This window comes from Etheostoma spectabile, chromosome 2 (genome assembly GCF_008692095.1).
Source record: "Etheostoma spectabile isolate EspeVRDwgs_2016 chromosome 2, UIUC_Espe_1.0, whole genome shotgun sequence".
NCBI classification, from domain to species: Eukaryota; Metazoa; Chordata; class Actinopteri; order Perciformes; family Percidae; genus Etheostoma; species Etheostoma spectabile.
The window spans coordinates 16,853,750-16,875,714 of record NC_045734.1 but is presented as its reverse complement, the minus strand read 5'-3'; the positions used below and the strand labels follow the sequence as shown (position 1 = coordinate 16,875,714).

Genomic DNA, 21,965 nt, shown 5'->3' with positions numbered 1-21,965 from the left:
TCAAAGCCCAGTGCTATCAATACATTTTATTTCTTTCTATTACGGACCTTTTTATTGTGATTAAAGTGGAACAGCAGGAAGTAACCTTTTAGTGAGATCAATATAAAAAGGGATTAGTATTGATGCTTGATACTTTTGGATAAATGCCTGTGGGAGACATGTAGCATATAACAACTCAGAGGGAGCCCATGAATATAGCTCGGAAGTAGTTGAAAAAAGTAATTGAGCGAATGACAAAGGAGTGGACATGGAAGCCACTTCCCTGATGAGGACATAGACTTTATCTCCATCACAGGGAGAGAACGTGCCAGAGAAGCACTAACAAAGACGATTCAGTGTCCAATCTTTTAGCTTCATACGATATAATTAGCTCTAAAGCAAAATTAATAAATTACTCAAATGCAAACCCTCAAATGCACCAAAAAAAAAGTCAGCACCAACACCAGGAGTTTCAAAAGCATTGACAAGCTCTCAACAAGCTCTCCTGCATGCATCCTTCAGTCTCTCTGAATTTCATTCCTTCGGTTTGATGTTGCCTTCAAGGAATCATCGAGGGGCCTCAGGCTCCATGCTGTTGAATCCAAAAATGGAGTGAAAAGCAAGAATGTTGGCTTGTTCTTGAAAACCTTTCATTGTCACTGTGCAACCTGACAATCTAGTAAAAAGCAACGTCTTGACATAGGGCAATTGGCAAACATTTTAAAAGAGTTAATGTTTCACAGAAATCGGGGGGGAAGCAGTCCTGCCTGGGTTTGTTTAAGTAACATTAAAAAAACTTGTCTCCAGGCGTTGACAAATACACATATTTATATTCACTCGCTTTCTTTGTCACTGTTTTCAACATCACTGCATTTATGTTTTGCCCATTGGGTAGGGATATATATGTGCTGCAGCTATTTAGTACACGTCGTGGGTGTTAATTAGGTCTGTTGCTGCAGCAGTTGTTTTGGTCACACATCCTGCTGCCCTGCAGAGATGGCTTCCTTTTTGAGGATATGCTAGTTATAACTCTAAAAACTTTTCTATTGTGTGCATCTTCCTGTTGTATTGCACACCACTTAGACTTGTTTTAACCACGCCGCCACATAGACAGCTGTTGAAACCAATTTGGGAAGTTTAGAATGAGTCTTAGTTAGAATTATCTTGCAATCAGCCTCTGTTCTTTAATCTCTCATTCCAGTTTAACGGTGATTAATTGCCAACAAAAATCCTTTGAAAGTCTGGTGCGCCTTCTGCCCTTTTGGCTGCGAGCTGACTATCATCTGTGGCTGCTGTCTCCTCCACATCTTTTCTTCCTCTTATTCTCCCCCATACTCACCTCACAAAAGCACCAGAAATACATCAGGACAATAACAGTTTCTTCAGAACACTGTTGCCAGAGTTTTAGTTTGGTTTTGCCAGACCCTCCTCCAAAACGTGCTTAAGGAGGGTCTAGCTACTTCACATAGCATTCGGGGATGGGATAAAAACGTGCTCCAGTTTAATGGAATTTCTTTAAACAAATCAGAATTGTCAGAGCCGCTGCAAAGTAGTCGTGCGAGAGAAGACTCAGATTGCCATCCAGAGATCTGAGGACCAGTCAACAGTAGTTCTCATTAATCCACCAAATTTAAAATTTCAACACAAAGAAAGTGCAATGAAACGGAAAATACATGCATCTGGATGAATTTCCTGCGGCACCGGAGCAATCCCAGAAGTGTAACATCAAGGATGTAGACTACCAGAGTCTTAACATGAGCCAAGATGAGAGAACATGTCAATCTTTAAAGTTAAAGTTGGTCACACAATGTTTTCTATTGTAGAAATATTCCAATGATATGTTCTTCATGGTGTCTTGTTCTCTGAGTATATAATCACCTCACTACATATGTTCTGGCACAGGGAAAAGATGCTCTGATTTAATTGTATACCACATAAATCCAGTTCAAAGAATTGAGGTAAGACTTATTTCGTTTCCTGCAGCTCAAAGCTCTGAAACAGCCTCTCTAAAAATCTGAGGCCTGTGCAAACCAAGACCTTTGTTGTGTTGCTTTTTCAATGTAAATAATTGTGACTGTACTTTATAAGCACAGACCGAGTCATCAAAGGGCTCCACAGGTTCAGGCAGCCCACTGAATTTTACATTTAATACTCACTGGACTAGTAGGACCATTTGTTCACAGTACCTGCTGTAGAGTGTATATAAGGCCATCGTGTAAGTCTATTTCTGTTGCATAGCAGGAAGCTTGCGCTGTAGGACTGATCAGGGCATCATCTCACTCTCTGCAGGAGACATTGCAGGAGGGAATGTATGGAACACAGTCCCTGCCCATTAGAAGTTAAAAAAATAAAAATAAAAATAAAAGATTGTCTAAAGAAATGACTGAAAAAATGAATGATGACCAAGCCTATGTGTTGGACCGGTGTGCAATTCAGGTTCTAAACAATATGATGGATCTAATCATATACTGTTGTATTTTTGTGCATTTGGGGGCTGAACAAGACTGTCAGCTAAATATGTAAGAGATTAACAGTGTATACCAATTTAGCATCAAGCCAACATGCAATTCTAAACCCTACAAATTGTAAAGAATGAACACTGCATTTACTGTAAAACATTAGCATACATCCAAACCTGATACCAATTCATTTAGCTTTTTCTTAAGGCTTAGTTGTTACCTTGGTGGGGTTTTTTAGTGTGGGAGTCATTTTCATCATGGATAGTGGGTGATGTGAATTTGGACCAATCTGGAATTAAAAATCCAAACAATCCAGCGTTCTAGTCTTTGGCATCCATAAACTCTGCCATAAGCAAGGTGCCAAACCCTCCACCAGCTCCAAGATTAATGACTTATGACTGACCCTACACACAAACCTTCCTGCAGAATTAAAAAATGGCACACAGTCAAACTTGTGTGTGCTCGTAGAAGAGAATTTTCAAATTATTATTGTACTCCAGTTTTTGAAGAACATTTCAATTCTCTGGTTTTCACTGTGTATTAAATGACCAAAAATGCAGTGTTTTTCTCGTCAGAGTTAATAATTGATTGCACCTGTCTATAAGACAAGTAAGTGTTATAGTGTTACTGTGGATTTATGCAGAAGTTGAGCAGATCACTGCAAAAACAACCGTGAAATGATGTCTGAAGGAACCAGAACCATTTTCACAGACACACATGACTTCAGGGCTGCATCTTTGCAGCACTCACGTCGTGTCATACTCCAAAGACATAATTTATGTTGACACACAAGCGCCACAACTCTCATTGGTGGTTCATAACATCAGTGCTAGCGTAAACCTCAGCCTTCATCTGTCACACCAAGTTCAGTGAGCTTTGGTGCATTTTGGCATCGTCCCACGCTCCTGGCTCTGGGCCATGCATATTGAATGAGCATGTAACCTACATCTATCCATGCTCCTGTCAGCAGGGCTCCCCTGATCAGACAGGTTCAGTATGCAGGGTGTGTTTTACGCTGTGTTTAGTTGATTCATTCCCGTGTCAAAAGAGATAAATGTCATGCTGATTTGACTAGATTTTTAAACTCTTAAAAGTGCTTTTCAAATGGCTGCCGGGGGGGGGGGGTTAATGTGTTTAGGCTATAACAGTAAAAATATAATGGAGGTTTTATAGAGGTGTGATCAGGCTGGGGTAAAACATTTGTTAATACTTTTCAAATATTTCATGAAAATAGTATAAGATGTGTTAGATTTATGTTATCTGGCAAACCCCTAATGCTTGCTTTTGAGGGTATTAACCCGCATTACATTATTAATCAAAGTGTAGTCATGGTTTTAATAGAGCTGCAGTTAATGTGTACAGAAAAAAGAGAAATGGAGAGAAAGAAGTTCTATGAGACATTGAGGTCGACAGACTCCCACTGATGTGGTAAATGGGAGGTATTAATGTTGGGATTTACTAAAGCAGCATAAAATCGGCCAAATGGTGAGGGAAACATAAAGCAGGCTGGCCAAGGAAAAACGTAATGGTACAAGGCTGAGGGAGGAAGAATCATGAATAATTTTGCTGCGCACCATATTTAACTGACAGAATATTCAGTGAAGCTGATCAAACCACCCAGTTTAAGCTTTATGTTTGACATAAAAAAACATTTGTTTTTTCTCTCTGTCTCTCCTTCTGTCCCAGATTCTGATTGGGGAAGTGACCAGTTTCTTCGTGAAGGCAGAGGGAGCTCAGGAGAAGACCATAGTGGCCGCTGACTGCTGTTATTTCAACCCTCTCCTCCGAAGGATCGTACGTTTTCTGGGTCAGTTATAGTTGTAAATATCAGAGGTTCTTTAGCTTTGACTCAATAGAGCCTCTGTTCTCTTGGACGAAGGCTCATTTAGACTTACACCAGTAGTCCTCTAGCATTAGGTTAGAAAGAGCCCTTGTCCTTAATTTAGGCCTCCTGTGGACTAATTTCCCCTCTCTTTATGTCATATTCTGTTGATGTTCTGTGGTCTTGTTTTGATCATCTCTGTGGCCTGTATTTATCTAAACTATGAAGTGATGGACTGTAAATTTGAAGCATAAAACAAAAGGCTATGTCTGTCTGGCCTATCACTATCACCCACACAGTTAGCAGTCAGCGCAAGCATTTAATTCCCATTTATGTTTGTGTTTCTGACTCTTATAGTGTCATTGATTCACTTATTTTGAGTTTACATACACACATTTCTTCCTCTTTCTCAGTTTTTTCTCTTTTTTTTTTTTTTTTTTTACAGGTGTCTACTCCTTTGGCCTCTTCACCACCACCATCTTTGCCAATGCAGGTCAAGTGGTGACTGGAAACCAGACGCCTCACTTCCTGTCTGCCTGTAGGCCAAACTACAGGCTCGGGCTGCCAGTCTCCACTGCACTACATCGCAGAGCGCCGAGCCTGCCAGGAAACCATACTGGTGGCGTCCGCCGCAAATCCTTCCCCTCAAAGACGCAGTCTCAGCTTTTATTCCGCTATCTACACAGTGGTAGGGAAGTTTGGGGGGGGGGGGGGCGGGGCAAGGGGGGCGTTAGACACACCAGTTATATTGTGGAATATGATGATGATGTTGTGTATGTTGCTGCCTGACTGTTGTGTTTGTCAAACAAATACGGTAAAGTGTACCACTAGCCATACTTTTGCTTTGCTAAAATGTTACTAGAGCAGAATTAAAACATCTTAGAATAAAAGTTTTGGTAAATCATTTAGTGCTTTCCTCATCAGTTAAGAGCCATTCGAAAGAATAACTTTAAACAATTTTATAAAAATTCACAACCTGCCAGCCCAAAAGTTTTTCTTAGAACTGATCCATATATCACTTTAGTTTAACATTTAAAATCATTACAGAATTTCACATTTTCCACATACTGAATTACACATGTAAATGTAAATGTGCTGTATTTATATAGCGCTTTTCCAGTCTTAACAACTGCTCAAAGCGCTTTTACATCTACAGGAGACATTCACCATTCACACACATTCATACACTGTGGCCGGGGCTGCCGTACAAGGTGCCACCTGCTCATCAGATAAACATTCATACACACTCACACTCCGATGCGCAGCACCGGGGGCAACTCGGGGTTCAATGTCTTGCCCAAGGACACTTCGATCGAACCACCAACCTTCCGATTGGCAGGCAACCGCTCTACCACTGAGCCACAGCCGCCCCCCATATCTGCTTTAATGTACATGCATACTGACTTTAACAATTAGATATCCTTCTGTGATAGTCATCACCTGAACACCATGACCTCCTTTCCCAGGATGAAACTTGGGCATGTGAGCCTCTATTATTACATCTGTAGAAACATTTAGTTATGATTAAAGTACTGCTGCACAGAGCCTTTGTTCTCTCTTTAATTGCAATGTTGTGTTCCAGTCATTTTTAGAAGCATTGAACAAACATGGCATTGTTTTTTTTCTTTCTTTTGTACCTAATCAAACCATTCAGCTGCTCTGAAATCACTGCAGAGCGCAGCCTCTTGTGGCTTATTCAAGCTGTTCACCGTTTGATTTATCTCAGCTAGCTGACTGATTCATTTCCAATATAAATTTGTCTTTCAGATGTACGTGACCCTGGTTTTCCGGACCAAAGGGACGCGTCTGACCAAGCCCACCCTGTGCCTGGTGCTGCTGTCTCTGGCCGTGCTGGTGGGCGTGGTGAGGGTGACTGAACACAGAAACCACTGGAATGATGTCCTGGCTGGGTTTGTCACTGGAGGGGCAATCGCTGCCTTCCTGGTGAGAAGGAGAAGAGGGAGGGTGGTATTGGGAGGGAAAGGAGGGTTGTAAAAAGAGATGGGTGTAATTTCAGGTTAAAAAAAGGATGGAGAGAGGGGAGTTAGTGGTAGATGGATGGACAAGGGTAGAAAGACAAGAGCAAAAGATGTTGCCCTACAAAGGCAAAGGGCAGTACAGATGCAGTGAAGTTGATTTAAAAAATTGTTCGAAAGAGTTTTAGACTAGCTTGCAAACTGTGTTTGAATAAGAAGGTTTTTATTCTGATAGGAAAGGTTGTAATGTTATTAGCCTTTACGCCATTTAAGCAGATTAGATTATCAGTGACATAAAATAAGATAAATAACACCTTAAATACTGAACTCTGCATTTTCATTATCATCAGAAGTGAGAAAAAGACACATACAAATAATCTGTTCTTTTACTTTGCTGGTCCATTGTAAAGGAGCATTGTGTAGAGTGGCATCTAGTGGTGAGGTTGCAGATTACAACAAATTGAATACCCTCCCCTCACCTCTTCCTTTCCAAGCATTCAGCCTTTGGGTAACATATAAACACAAAATGCCCTCTCTACAGCCAGTGTTGGGTTTGTCTGTTCTGGTCTACTGTAGAAACATGGCAGTACAACATGGCGGGCTCCGTGGGAAGAGGACCAAGAGGACCCACTCCCTACAAAAACACAACAATTTTAGTTCTATTTTTTATGTACTCCGGCCTCTAACAGGCTTTGCTATTGGTTTAACCCACTGGTTTACCTATGTGAGGCTCTGCCTTGGCACCCTAGAATAGATTTCTGAACTCACCGCTCAATCAGAGGGTAGCCCTTTATGGCACCCACTCCCTATCAAGCCCCAGTACATGCATTGCTCGTTTCCCTTTTTTTTACTCAGCTACCTTGAGATAACCTGTTTTTTCTTCTGCAATTATATTGTCACCAATGGGTTTCGCGTTATGGCTTCTTTTGAATCATGCTCCTCCTGCTCAACTGTTCTGTGCTGCTCAACCTCCATGACAACTGTTTTTTATGTCATCCCCCTAAATCCTATACACTGTTCCTTTAACAATTTTTAAAAAATAAACCGCATTTGAGTGTTTTTAAAAGCGCTATATAAATAAAGTGTTACTTACCTAATTTCATTATTTACAGTCCGTGGTTCATAGGGATTAAGTAAGCCTCTACGTTGTGATAGCTATATGTCAGTCTGTCTGTTATTATTTATACAAGTATAAGTAAAGTTTGTTTAAAATGTAATACATTTAAATGTGACTTATAGGTAGCTTAACAACACTAAATGGCATGAATTTCACTAGAGTCAAAACCTGGGATATCAGTAACTGTTTTTCTGTAAGCTAGTTAGCTTTAGCAGGAGTTTAGCTGGGTTTTTCTCGCATGGTTGATTTTAGCCTCTGGCTCATGTAGATATGTTGATTAACTAACTAATGACGCTTATTTATTAAAGTAGTTTTTTTTTTAAATAATAAATGAATGAATGAGGAAACAGTCTAGTTATGGCTATCTTACCAGCTAGCTTGAACTTGATCTTGATATAGCCTAGCTTGCTTGCTTTAGCTCTGTGACAGAGTGTGTAGCTACTGCTAATTTTGCTTGCTGTTTTCCCTTCTGTGGCATAATATTCTTTAGATGGTAAAACAGGCATAAAACAATGTAGGCTACCCTCAACTCATTTGGCTAAATAGCTAGTTACTGCATTTTCATTTTGTCTTTGTACGACAGGATAGTGTAATGAAGAGAGAAGGGAAGGATTGCATCAGGGAAGAAAGAGAGCAGTGTGTTGTGACATAGGCTAGCCTACTGTAGGTGCAGGAGGGATGGAGGATGAACTGATGATTAAGGCAAGCTTGAAAGAGCCTTTCTGCTTGTGTGATAGATGACGCAGTTTTTCACATCTATGAATGTGGATGGACTGGACTGCATCTTTACCATGGTACATTTAAGTAGTGTAATTTGGTCTTGGGACCTCTTCGCTTAGTAAAAAATAAATGTTTCTATTTTCTGGAAAAACGTCCAGTGTTGGTGTTACCTGTAAAGATCAAAGTGCTCCCTGTGAGTCATCCCATATGTCTTTGTACCTCTTTCTTTTATTTCTTTCTATGCCTCCCATGTGGAGCAAGTGTCTTTAGTTTCTGTTCCTATGCACGCAGGCATTTCACGCACCAGAAAATCCATCCTTCATCATAGTAGTGCAGTGAAGCGAATCTCCCGCCTCCTTTTTCTTTTACCTCCTTTCTATGCTCTCCACTCCATCAGGTGTCATGTGTGATCAACAATTTCCAGCAAACACAGATAGCAATCACGACCCCTCCACCCCCACAGCGTCGAGAGGCCCCGATCGGAATTCCTCTCCTCAGCTTGCCCCGCGTAGAGAGTCCACTCGAAAAGTTAAGTGTCCTCCAGGTAAGGGGTGGGAAAAACATTATGGAAAAACATTGATTATATAGTTGAAATAATCTATAGCAGCGCAAAGGGTCCATGATGTATTTGTTTTTGACTGAAAAGTGTCTTAGCAACAGGGCTTTGGAAATGTCGATCAGTGAGTCCACCTCTTTAGTCCAAAATGAAATATCTCAACAACTATTAGACATTCATGTTTCCCAGAAGAATAATCCTACCGACATGAAATATTTTTAAATGTACCAGTGTTGTAACCTATGCAAAGTAAATTATGGCCATCCAACCATACTGTAGGCAACACATTGAGGTACAATGATGGGTCCTGAAGCTAGAATTAGTGACATTCCTCAGGTCTGAGTGATACAGGTAAGTTAGGACAAGGTGGACAGTGAGGCAAATAGTACAACTAAGCATTTCCTTGATGCCATGGGAAAACAGGACTTTAGCCTGTACAGAAAAATATCTGGAAAACTAATACCATTCCCATCAGACACACCTGTACTTTGCATTTAGATGCATATGTTAACATGATAAACTGTTAGCATACTAATGTTAGCCTGAAAAACAGCCTCACAAAGTCACTAGCATGGCTCTAGACCTTCAGTCTTGTGTTTAAATGTGTATGGGGCTATCTTTGACTATATTTTGTCCTCAGTGATAACCTTGGTTGTTGCATTGTATCTGGATTTATGCTTCTTTCTGTCTAATATCTCTGTTGTGTGTACCCTATTTCTAGACATCATTTTGCATTTGTGTCTCTCACTGTCTCAGTCAAGTAAATTGTATCTGCTCTATTTTCTTAGGGTTTAATTTCCCACGTTTTGAAATGATTTATGCTCTTTAGTTCTCTCCCTTTCTATCTCTCTTAATCTTTTCTCTGTCCTTTTCCCTCCTGTTAGACTCCAGGGCTACCGTATTCTGAGATCACATGACCATCAGCCAATCCCGTCCCCCGCCCCTCCCGATGTGCTCCTCCCCTCACGGCGTTGCCTCACCAGCGCAGTCTAGACCTGCCCACTGAATGCCCCCCGCCCTGCCCTGCCCACCCCGTAGGACGACATCCTCTCAGACGAGTCAAATCCACGCAGGTCTGAAGGTCCACCAATCACAGGAGGCAGAGCAGCAACATCTGCGCATTGCAAGCATGGCTGAATCCTGTCATCCGCTAAGGACCAATAGGAGACGGATACATGTCCTTCTGTCTTGTTCTGTCCCGTTTGTCCTCCAAGATGGCCTCCTTTTTCTTTCAGGTGTAAAAGACCGAATGAAAGAATCGCCAAAGCCAGAGTTGTTGAAGCAATACTGTGTCCTCTTTCCCTGTCCTGTTTCTGACAGTGACTGTAAAGACTGTTGGCTGGTGATGACTTGATAAAACACTTAATTGAAAAAAAACTAAAAAGGGTTTGGGAATCAAAGAGAATTCCTATCACTGGTGGATCGTCCTCAACAGACCATTTTGCAACTCTCAGGACAACACAATGGAAAAAAATGACAAACAAAGACCTTTCTGTAATCAAAATGCAGGTACCGTCTACTATTATGGTACAGATCTTATTTCTGTAAGTCAGAAGGTTCGCAGTCAACGAGGAAAGCACCTTTGTACATTTAAGCACAGATGGACCAATTTAGTGTTCAGCAAACTGTGTTGAATCTTATTTGTTTTGGGGATTTGGTTTTGATCTCTTGCTGTATATTGTGTGAAGTGACAGAAGAGAGATTTATACACACTAGAGCTGTGCTTATGATGCCACATTTGTTTTAGGGCATGATTTAATCCATCCCTGAAGTAAACTACTACATTTGTATTTACTTTCCAAATATCTTTTATCTACTAATCAGGTGAGTTTTTGCTAAATCCCGGTAGGTTCTACGTCCATGCTGTGAAACATTTGGAAGGTCTTATCATTTCACTCACTGCCTATTACCATATGGAATTCTTAGTTTGCATAAATGTCTCACTTTCTTTTTCCCACAATCCCTTCAACACTCTCATGCCTATTCTTTTTTTCTTCTTTAAATTACCTCTAAATGTTAATGTTTTTACTCCCTTTGCTTTCCAACATTAATGTTTTATAAGAGTAGTTTGGCATCAGTTGTTGATGCCACTGTTGATGTCATCTATCCAGTTATTTCCTGCTTCAGTCCACCATCCTTTCCTTACACTGACTTTAGCACACCAATGGCACAGACTAGTGTGTACAACACAGGTAAGACCTCTGAGTTTTGTATAGTTTTGTACAGTATATAGGTTTCTTTACACAGTATATACTTCATTATCATTATGTTTAAATTGTGTGAACAATGTGAAGCTATACCTGAAGCTGTCTTGCAGGAACATGAGCAGTTGCTTGGTCTAAAGCAGGAATGTAGCGTGGTGGTGTGTAAAATCCTGACAGCATACAGCTGGTGTGTTTGGCTAAATTTGCTTTGGTTCTGCTCTGTTCAAAAGGACACTGCAGGCAGGTTATTCTAGTAGGACAGTACACAATGGGTTATATAAAGACATTGCTACGGTTTTATTAAGTGTGTGTGTGTGTGTGTGTGTGCGCGTGTGCGTGCTTATAGTGATTTGTGTGTATGTTCATAATGAGCACACTGTATGGCAGCATAATGCTAATTGTGCAATCTGTTTTCTTAAGTTAAACTGTCGTAGCTGCTATAATTACACACTTGTGCTTGTGTGTGAATGCAGGCCTTCAAAGGACTCCTGCCAAGGCGTCCTAACAATGCCTGTTATAGCAGAAGGTGCTCATTATAGCTCTGAGAATACCTATAGTGAAACTTTTCAGTCAGATTTTTTGTAAACAACTGAAGAGGTAGAGAACACCATAACTGTTCAAAAAATGTTTTTTTCATGTTCAAAATGTCTCCGTTTTGTATTTATTTATCAAAATAAAATACAATTACCACACATCGCTGCCCAAGTTTCATTTTCATTTGATTTTTTGTTGCTTACTTTAGTGAGGATGTGTCTATGCTGTTATACAAGTTCCATTTGTTTGATACAGTTACTTCAAATCATTGAAATACAGTAGCCATGAACACTGTATGTTAGAATATAAAAAGACATATTGTGTGATTTCAAACACCTGCCTTGTATTAATATTGACCACCAATCAAACTAAGAGCAAGATGTCTTTTTGACAGCAGACATTTTGATTTGTCATTGTAAGAAAAGCACAGGTTCCACTAATAACATCTGTTTTATTTAATGTCCCAGTAAGTCATGGCGGTGTGACAGTGAGCCGACATGCTCAATACCAGGACCCTTTGTTTTGAGTGTGTATTTGTTCTGTTTCCTGGTTATGTTGTAGCTTGTGTTTCCTCCCTTGTCTTGTCTAGTTGTACTTCCTGTCTTGTGTTTTCCTGTGAGCATCTGTATGTGTCTGTTTTTCTGTCTAGTCTTGTCTGGTTTTACTCCCTGTTTCGTGTTTTCCCGCCTGTTTGAATGTTCTGCCCTGCGTCAGCGTGCTGTGTGTTTCTCTGCCCGCTTCCTGATTTCCCCTTGGTTTCTGTTCATCTTTCTTTGTTTTGACCTGCTATTTTGTGGACACATTCTGTTTTTTGGCTCTTTTGTTAAAGACTCAAGCTTATTACCTCGCCTGTCATTTCTGCATTTGGGTCCAACCTTCTCCACCATCCTTGACAGTATTAGGGCTTTGAAAAAACATTGTAGCTGTGTCCCAATTCATGTGCATACAATTGATTTTATGATACGTTCAAACAATATTATTTATTAATAATGCAGTTAATTGTGTCAGTTTTCCAATATGAATCCCATGAGAATCAGGAACTAAGACATACTGTACTAATGTGAAAGTACTGCCCCTTAGTGGCCATTACCCAGTTTACTCTTGGAGATAAAGTATGGATTTAAGATGTGTAATAAGAATGTCTTCTGACATACAAATATATGTGTACAGTACATTCTGTGACGAAAAGCTTTGAAAAATGTACTATTACCATAGATAGTGGATTTACTCCTCCATACAAAGATGGGACCACCTCAGTTGAAAAAGTTGCAGTAAGGAGCTGTGGACACCAGGTGGCTGTGTTTACCATGCTGACCTGAAGAAAGTGGAAACCTGGTGAAAACCAAGAGAGAGGCTTTCAGTATTCACAGTTTTGATATTTATGAATTGAACTTCACATTAAGAATGCAAAAATCTTCTAAAAACAAAAAAGAAAATTTGTAAAAATGTTTTTCATACAAGACCTCCGCTGCCCCACATTAGGCATTGGCCATCAAGTTAATAAATACAATGCAATGGCACAATTACTCTGAAATGTAAACACAAGCAACGTATCTCTCTCTCTCTCTCTCTCTCTCTCTCTCTCTCTCTCTCTCTCCCCATCTCTTCCTCTCTCTCACCGTCCCGCACCCCGCAGCAGGCATCCTCTATCCTCTCGCTCTTCTTTTCCTTCTTTCTCATTGCCCCAGTATCTCCCCGCCCCCTCTTTGTGTTCATTTGACACACACACATAACACACACACACACACACCACACACACACACACACACAACACAACAGAGATTGCTCTGCACTCTCTCGACAACATTATCTTTTCCGGAAATTGCTTCTCAAGCACACCGGAGCCCCATTAGAAAGAAGAGCTCTACGCGTAACCTTTTTAAAAAGCCATTAGTGATGCACCTGCTTCTCTCTCTCTCTCTCTGTTCCTATTTGTCTCTCTTGTTAACACTGACACACACACACACACACACACACACACACACACACACAATCACACACACACACACACACACACACACACACACACAGAGTTTTCTGCATCCTGACTGCCAGCTTCCCCATTCCCAATCCTACAAACTGACTACCAAGGACCACAAGCATCCTTCCACTCCAGTTAGAGTGTGAATCACTGACATTTTAAAGTTCTGCATCAGAGTGCACCACTCAATTTAATAATTGACATGTGTATTTTAATGGATTGTGACTATCAAATCTGTGTTTTGGACATGAGTAATTCTCTCTCAAAGCTACACATTGGGAAAACAAGATGTTTTATAAAATGTCATGTCCCTGCTGCGAGCAGGCCGGGGTTTACTCCATGTGAGATGAATGAGAAACTCATTTTGGTTATTCATACAATGTTTACCTAAATTTGGTCATTCTGTACAAACAACCTTTTAATAATAAATGCTGCTCCCACTTTTAGTAATTTAATGTTCTCATCATAGTTATTTGATACCTCAAACATTTGAAAGTTATTATTTAGAGACAGAAGTGATTTGCGTTCGCTTTAGTTGCCCCCACATTAACATCACTTACTTTAAGTGCTGCCAAACCTAAATGAATGGGAGTGACATGATGTACTGTCATGTACATTATGGCATAAACATGTACATGCACATAGTAAATAGGCTATCTTTTAAGAAAAAACTGTCCTTCATGAGTCTGGCAATATTATAGGAGTATAACGTTTAAAAAAAATGTGTGCGTGCGCGCGCGTGTGTGCGCGTGTGATTTCCTGTGATAAGCTGAACTTTGCTCTTTGACTCAGTGTCTTTCTGTTTGGCGTAATGTTCCTGGACCCGAGGTCCAACACTGTCTGGGGCTACATCAGAGTGTATTTGTGTGCGTGCGTGAAAGAGGGAGAGAGAAAGAAAGAAAGAAAAAAGCATGTGAACAGAGAGTAATACAAAGTATATGGATGAGTGTGGATTTATCACAACCCAAAACAAACCAGCAGCCCCTGGGTAATAAAAATGCACTCTCTGTCATAGTAAATTACAAATATTGGTCTGCGCCTTGCTGCAGTCTCCTGATTATGTTCAATGGTCTGCCTCTGACAATTATGAAGCCATTAACACTGTGTGTGTGTGTGTGTGTGTGTGTGTGTGTGTGTGTGTGTGTGTGTGATTTTTTATGGATTTGAAGACACCAAACTTTAGCCTTGGACTCTCAAAACATGAAATTTACATGTCTGCTGTTGGTCTGCTGTTCTGTTTCTAACATCTTTCACCAAAAAAGAGAGAAGAAGAAATGGAAGGTAATGAATAACTTACAGAAAAGAACAAGCCAATTTAGCTGGTGGGATCATTACTGAGCATTCAGCACTCAGACAACACACACATTTTAGGTTTTGAGGGGCAGCTCCTTTACAGGCCACCAGACGAGGAGAGGATTATAAAGGGCCTTACTGCACAACCCGTTCAGCATGTCTGCTAAAGAAGACCATCAACCGGATGCAGAGGTCCCAAGAGACTGGATTAGGAGTAGGGAGTAGGAAAACAACACCACACAAACACCCACATCACATCACACACACACACACACACACACACACACACACACACACTTTCACTCACCTCAACTCATGTAGAAACCTCTGTTAAGACCCTGCAGGGAACACCATTCAGGACACGCACACTGAGTCCCATTTCAGTCTATTATGATTTCAGCGCTAATGACTGACAGAACGGTGGCTTTTGTCTCATATTTCTATTACTGCATGTGATACACTTCTGTCCCTTTTTTATTTGAAGAAAAAATTAAAGTCAAAGAATCAAATATTAATATGTAAAACAAGTAAAGCTAATAGTAGATAATCTGTGTTCGAATGTGTGTTTTATGTTACAACCCCTATTGTAAGTCTATTATATTGTATTAATATTGTTGTGTCCACTTCTTGGACAAAATAATAGAAACAATAATACCACTATACTATATTGTATTGCTACATTGTAAGCAGTTTTGCTTTTTGTCCAAAAGCATCTGACTTACCCTGATGGTGTAAACAAAACAAACCAAAAGCCTACAAACTGTGACTTCAAATATGATCATGGAGTTGAAGCAATATTTGACAACATTATAAGCCTCTAAAAAGGCAGCAGACTTAATTATATATTGCATGGCTATTGCACAGGATTGCATAGGTTTGTCCACCTCCATTAATAACAATACTATAGAAAGATGCAGGAGACACACAACACCATGGAGGCACCATAAATGCAATATGATTCACCAAATTTTAATATTTTATATTATAATGTCAACCTAGGGACAGTTAACTCTCTAGTGAGAAACACAAACACCCTGTAAGTCACAAAACACCTTAAACCGATTTTGTCGGTACAGGCTCCCACCCCTGTAAGCTTCAGTAGCTACAAAAAGCTATTTGTAGCCTACTGCCACTCTAACACGTGCAGTCACAATGCCAAACCCAAACTGTTATATTTTTATTTTATTTTGCTGCGGCAGAGCTCCATCGACCATCGTGGACTCGTTGAGGTCCCCGGACCCAAGCATGGGAACCGTTGCTCTAGAGGGCATGCTCTTCGGCTCCAAGGCTGGACATGGCCACGAGAGAAAGAGAGGAGGAGAAGAGGATCAGAGGAGGAGGAGGAGGAGGAGAAGAGGAGAGGTGAGAGGTTGCAGCAGAGTTGCATGGGATGCTGATGCTGCTGCATATATGGGCTCCATCGCTCCATCCCTCCCTCGGAGAAAACGGAAAAACAAGGAGTGGTTATGTGATTTCCCACAAGCAAGAGGAGAAGCGCACACGAGAGAAAGGACTAGCAGGGGAGGGGGGTGGGGGGGGCGTTTCCCTGCACAATTCTCACACTTCAGCATGGATACAATGTATGGCATATGGAGGGTCTTCTTCAGGGAGAGCTAGGTGGAGGTAGCGGTAAGTTAAATATTTTTTTTCCCGCTATTTACCATGAAAAAAAACCGAGTTGGACACACATCGCGGCGTTGCGTGGGGTCACATTACTTAACACTGTCCTAATATTAAAAAATATTTGTTGAAAATCCCTGAAGTGAAGAAAACAAGACTTGTGCATGTAAGCTTTAAAAGGCCGTTTTTTTTTTAGCACTGAATGGCATTAACGCCCGATCTCATTGGCACGCTTTATGATTTAATAACTGAACAGGTTGGTCCTATCAGCATCACTCCCAAGTTCCAAATTACTTAACGAGAATTGCACCTGCACCTGCACGCAGCTTAATGTTTAACCAACAGCTCCGTCAGTTAGATGAAAAACAAAGATGTTCAAATCCCGTTCACACGCGCTGCAAAGGGTTAAAGATTCAATCCACGCTTTGTCACTCTGAACTGGGTTCTCCTTGTCAGTGGGAGCGGATGTATTTACAAACAAAGAAAGCTTAATATCCAAGCCTGTCACGTAGAAGACAGGTGCTGGCTGTCTGCGATGTTACAGTGGTGTGTGGTTGTGTGTGGTTATCTGGGCTAGTAGGCCAACTGGAGCCTGTGCGTTTAGGCCCAGCAAGATTAAGAAAACCAAAGTGTTTCTGTTAAGTTTGTTAGTGTGGCCAAAGGCAGAGAGGGTAGTTTCTTATTCTGCACTCTAGGCTGAATTTGTTGCAATGGCCATCACTGGGTCATTTATTTATTGTCTGGGTAGTGACTATTAGACTCCACAGTGTAGCCAAAATGACTGGAAAGATTTGCTGTTGCAGGCATAAGCATACACATCCTCATAACAGCGCCTTTAGTTCCAAGCAATTAAGCAGTAATGTGCAAGCAGCAGCAGCAGCAGCGCAGCGTCCGCTCAGTCTCTGTCTCCATCTCAAGCCTGTCTTGTCTTTGCCTCCGGCACAGCCACTTGTGATTCTGCATCCCATCTGAAAAACCAGGTACATTAAAGGATTGATAAGTCTGTTGCATCAGACATCAATATCAAACACAGACCGATGGTCTTTCATTAGGCCCTCCAGCTGGAGCCAGTTCACATTCAATCAAGTCAGCCCAGGAAATGGATTTTCTTATAAATGTACACCAGACGTCTTTCACCATGAAATAAAGTTCACATCCAGTCTACATAGCTATTATTGAGAATAAAGGGATCATTGTAAATACGTGGATGCAGAGTCAGTTTATAGGAATGGAAAAGTAAAACTGAGGGGACAAAAAAAAGGCCATGCAATCAAAACGGCTTCTGCAGGCACACCCATTGTATGTGAGAGTCATTCCCTCGTAGCTTAGCCCCCACACTGCAAAAAACTACACTGAAACATGTCTTCAAATTAGAAAGGGACATTCCTGTGACAGCGAGCAGACACAGTCCGGTCCCGTGTAGTGAAAAGGGCAGCAGCAGGGTGTATTTTTACGCCAGATCTCTGACACCTACGTGCATCTCTTCACAGCTCTCGGTGAGAACAGAAGACACGTCCACTTGAGTTGTCATCAGCAGCCCAGACATGGACAGTTGAGATGGAGGATGGAGGCAAGAGGCAAAGAGAAATAGATGAGGAGAGAGAACTAGAGGAGTATGGGTAATGAGAAAGACGAGTGTCAAGATCTTCTTCTAGACATGATGGCCCCGGCTAGTTTTTGGCAGTTCCTTTGTAATGACAGAGGATTAGGGATGTAGACTGCCACAGGTGTGAGAAGGGAGAGCATTGTCAGTGGCAAATGAGAACTTTCCAGAAGTGTCAGGTTTCATGGTGTGCAGCTTTGATAGGTGGAGGGATACACAGAAGGATGAAGGATTTATACACGCGTCTGGATGGAGCTACGCACTGATCTGAGGACGAGAAAGTAGCGGAGAGGGGTAAAATGTCAAACACAGGGCGAGAGCGAGAAAGACAACAGAGGGATCACCATGATTAGAGAGGAAAGGTCATGGACAAAAGTGAGGGGAAGTGAGAAAAAAGAAAAAGAGAGACAGTCAAGTCATGTTTGTAAACTAGCCTGAGTTTACCAGCGGGAGCTGTCTGTGGTGCTGATGCAACCCCCCCACCCCCCACCCCCAAGTCTCCCCTACCTCCTTTTTTCCTCCTCAGCTGTTGATTGACAACTACTGTGTCTCTAATTGGCAAGTGTGGATAGGGAAGAGCCAGGCTTATTCTCCATGGGACAGACCAAGTAAAGAGAAGGAGTGTGAGGGGGAGGGAGATGGGGGACATACAAGTGAGCCTTCCAACAATAAGTGAGTGAAGAGAGGAGAGACAGAGATAGATGGAAAAAAAGGAATGGAAAATGGAATGAAGGAAGACATGAGGTGAGGAGGAGGGTATGGAGGTGAGGGCTGAACATCTGTTTGGTAATCAGTCTCTCTCCTCAGTGCAGTGTAACACACACTGACACCTATTTGATAATTGGTGAGTCTGCCCTCTCCCTCAGCGCTTGGCTAAATGCTTGCTTGATACCAGCGAGAGCAAAAGGAGTAGCTGTTTATCTGTTTACTTGCTGCAGCTCAGGTACACTAGATGCATAGCAGGCTGCCTTGTGTGCGTGCTTGCGTGCGTGTGTGCGTGCGTGCGTGCATGCATGCATGCGTGTGTGGCTAAAGCTTACAACCTGATTATTAATCTAACAGTGAGCTTGAGGTGTGCGTGACATGTGTATTATAACCCCTGAGCAATACTACTGCATTGTCATTCAAGGATAAATATGCTCTCTTTTGTCTCTCTGATTCTAGGTGCTGTTCTTAAAGATATACCTCCACATAGACAGACCTCCTCTGTCCAAACTGCAATCTTATTCAGAGTGCAGAAGCTGAAGGGATGCACACAAACAAGGAGAATGAGATGCAGAGCTGAGAGGAGGGAGAAAGAAATTGAGGGAGGAGAAGGTGGGCCTCTTTGCTCCGGTCTCGACCACGGGTATTCTTGGGTTGATAATACAGATGTGGATGTTATTGCTTGAGAATACGCGTAGTCGAGTGGAAGCTTTATCATCTACAGTGGACCAAAAGCAGAACTCTATTCAGTACAAAGGCAGAAACCAGGCAGACATATATAAATGTATGGCCATGCTGAGCAGGTGACACAGACAATGGGATGTTTTTAATTAAGTACCCAGAGGTGACTTTTTATGGGGAATATTTTGTTCAATCAGAGAGGTTTTTAAATAGAACACAATCAGGACTAGCCAAATCAAATCCAGCCACTGAAAAGGTTTTATCATCGTAGATTTATCAACCATGTCACTCTTTGCACCTGGGGAGGAAATGAGTTAGTTTCGCTGGCCAGGTTCAGCCTCTGCTGCAGAGCTGCTGGTGGGGAGGACTTGCACCATGCCACTAAGCTAAACCCCCGGGCATTAGTTCAGGGAGCTTAACACGAAAGTCTTCAGACTCAGATGTTAATTTCAAACCTTCTTGATTACATACCCTTGTCAATCAGTCGTGCTTACACATGAGCCTTTAATCTTATCAGTTGATGAGTGTCTTTCACAGCCCTTCACACTGCACAAAACATTTTCCTCATACTCACACGCTTCCTCATACTTTCCTCATACATAAATTTGAAGTTTGCAAAATTGGCTCCTCTGACTTTAACGACTGCAATGCCATGGGATGGTACATTGGTAGCTGTGCAAAACCATCATCCCACTGCACTACCAACTACTCTTGCACTCCTATTTTTTACTCCCCAGCTCATGCTAAAAATGAGCTGGGGAGTTTGATGCCTATAGCAAAAACAGGAAATAGTAACACATGAGGACATGTCAAGACTTGCAACCGTGGCTGACATTTCAGCATTCAGCTCAGCTGACTGGCTGTCATGATGGAGACACGCACGCACGCACGCACGCACACACGCACACACATGTATTTAAACTGCATGAGGGGTTCACATGATCTACATGCCAGTGGGGAAATATGGGATTGATGGATCTTGTGAAAACAAGAATACAGACAGATCCCATATGTATGAATGCAAACACACTGCAGCTAGGTTCACTGGGTCCATGTGCCAGTGGGGAAATAAGGGATGGATTGATTTTATGGGAAACTATTTTTAGTCGGAATGATGGATGTTTATGTCTTTTATTGATCAAGTTGAGGTGTGGGTCTGACGAGTTCTTAGACGTCAGGGTTGGCTGATTAATCAGGTAGCAAAGGTGTTGGAATAAAACATCCTGAATTACATTTTTGGTGCATTAGCATTATTGCAGTAATATAAATTAGAAAATCAACATTTCATTGCAAATTCAGCAATTTATTAGCATCCGTTTGCAAATGTGCCCATGATAAATTACACTCTTTATCATGTACTATTCTATGATTTCTTACTACTGTGCAAGCAAATCTCTTATTTATTAGCACAGTTTGTAATTATGATGTAAACAAATTTTACACTGACATTGCATAAACATAGACGTAAATGTAAATTTGGTTTTGTGTATTTCTGTATGTATGCGTGTGTGCTTCTAAGCAACAAAATGACTATTGTGAGCACAGCTCCAGGTGCCTAGCAACCGAATCGCTGTTTCCTTGGCAACAGTTGCCTCGCACTCACTGTGTGGGTGATTGGCAGCCTTGACAACGGAGACGAAGTGACACTTGACCTCGCGTGCTGAATGGGAGAGGAGAAAGAAGGAGCGAGAAATAGAAGCGAGGGGGAGGGAGTGGGAGGGGACGTGCAGAGACAGATGAGAGACTAAGTGATAATCATTCTTCATTGTAATCATCCTCCAGCATGTTTCATAAGGCGTTGTCAATACCTCTCCAGCTGGGGTCCATCATCAAACACAATACACAGTGCAGTGTGTGCATGGAGACACTTTACCTGGGTGGAGAGCCCAGGCAGGCACTCCACATCTCATCTATTATCACTCAGCCCTGCCTGGTGCACAGCCTCGCTACACTGTGTCTTCTTTCATTTGTGATCTGCTACATCCTGTGCTCTGTGGGGATGAATGGATACTGGACTCCTAAAAATGTGTCATGGTCACAGATGCCACAGGAGAGTAGCTCAATAGCCGTGCACACACACATTTTACTTTGAAACCGGCACTGCCAGTGTCTTTGACAACTTTGAATTTAAGTGTGGCAATTATTAAAATGTATTTTTTTTAAAAGGTTCTTTTGGTTCATCATCCATTCACTTGCTGAGGGTATCCCATTGTGCTAGGATTTCTTTGAACCAAAAAGCTGTGTTCTGCATGGTGGACTACACCTGTGTATCATCAACACTAACAGTAAACACTCAAAATAAATTGAAGGTCTTTGTGTCTGTTCTTTCACCTAATTCAACTTTTAATCAAACCAAACCTATCAAGTCAAGGCTGCTTATTACCGGTGTTTCAGTACTGACATTTGCTTAAGTGCTTTTGTAACCATTGTCTTTATTAAATCTCAGTTTCTTTGACACTTCATCTAAACTCTATTTCTGAGGTTGTCCCTCCATTTGTCACCAGCTGGTGGTGCTCAGTTCTGTACAGGAAGTTTATGACATGTGGGATCTAATCACTATCTTTTATTTCCATCCCCCCATCAACAAATGATTTAAAGGTCCTATGACATGGTGCTCTTTTGAAGCTTTTATATAGACCTTAGTGGTCCCCTAATACCATATCTGAAGCCTCTTTCCCAAAATTCAGCCTTGGTGCAGAATTACAGCCACTAGAG

The 21,965-nt window shown here is 41.5% G+C and overlaps 1 protein-coding gene across 1 annotated transcript in view; it reads left to right on the top strand.

The window, feature by feature from the left end:
• The window catches only part of plppr2b (phospholipid phosphatase related 2b), a 46,622-nt gene extending 35,149 nt beyond the window's left edge, over positions 1–11,473 (top strand). Inside the window, 6 exon segments of the mRNA XM_032500892.1 lie at positions 4,125–4,245; positions 4,706–4,811; positions 4,813–4,948; positions 6,028–6,204; positions 8,471–8,601; positions 9,514–11,473. Coding sequence (XP_032356783.1) covers positions 4,125–4,245; positions 4,706–4,811; positions 4,813–4,948; positions 6,028–6,204; positions 8,471–8,601; positions 9,514–9,622 — 780 coding nt within the window. The 3' untranslated portion in view covers positions 9,623–11,473.
• Positions 11,474–21,965: the final 10,492 nt, after the last annotated feature.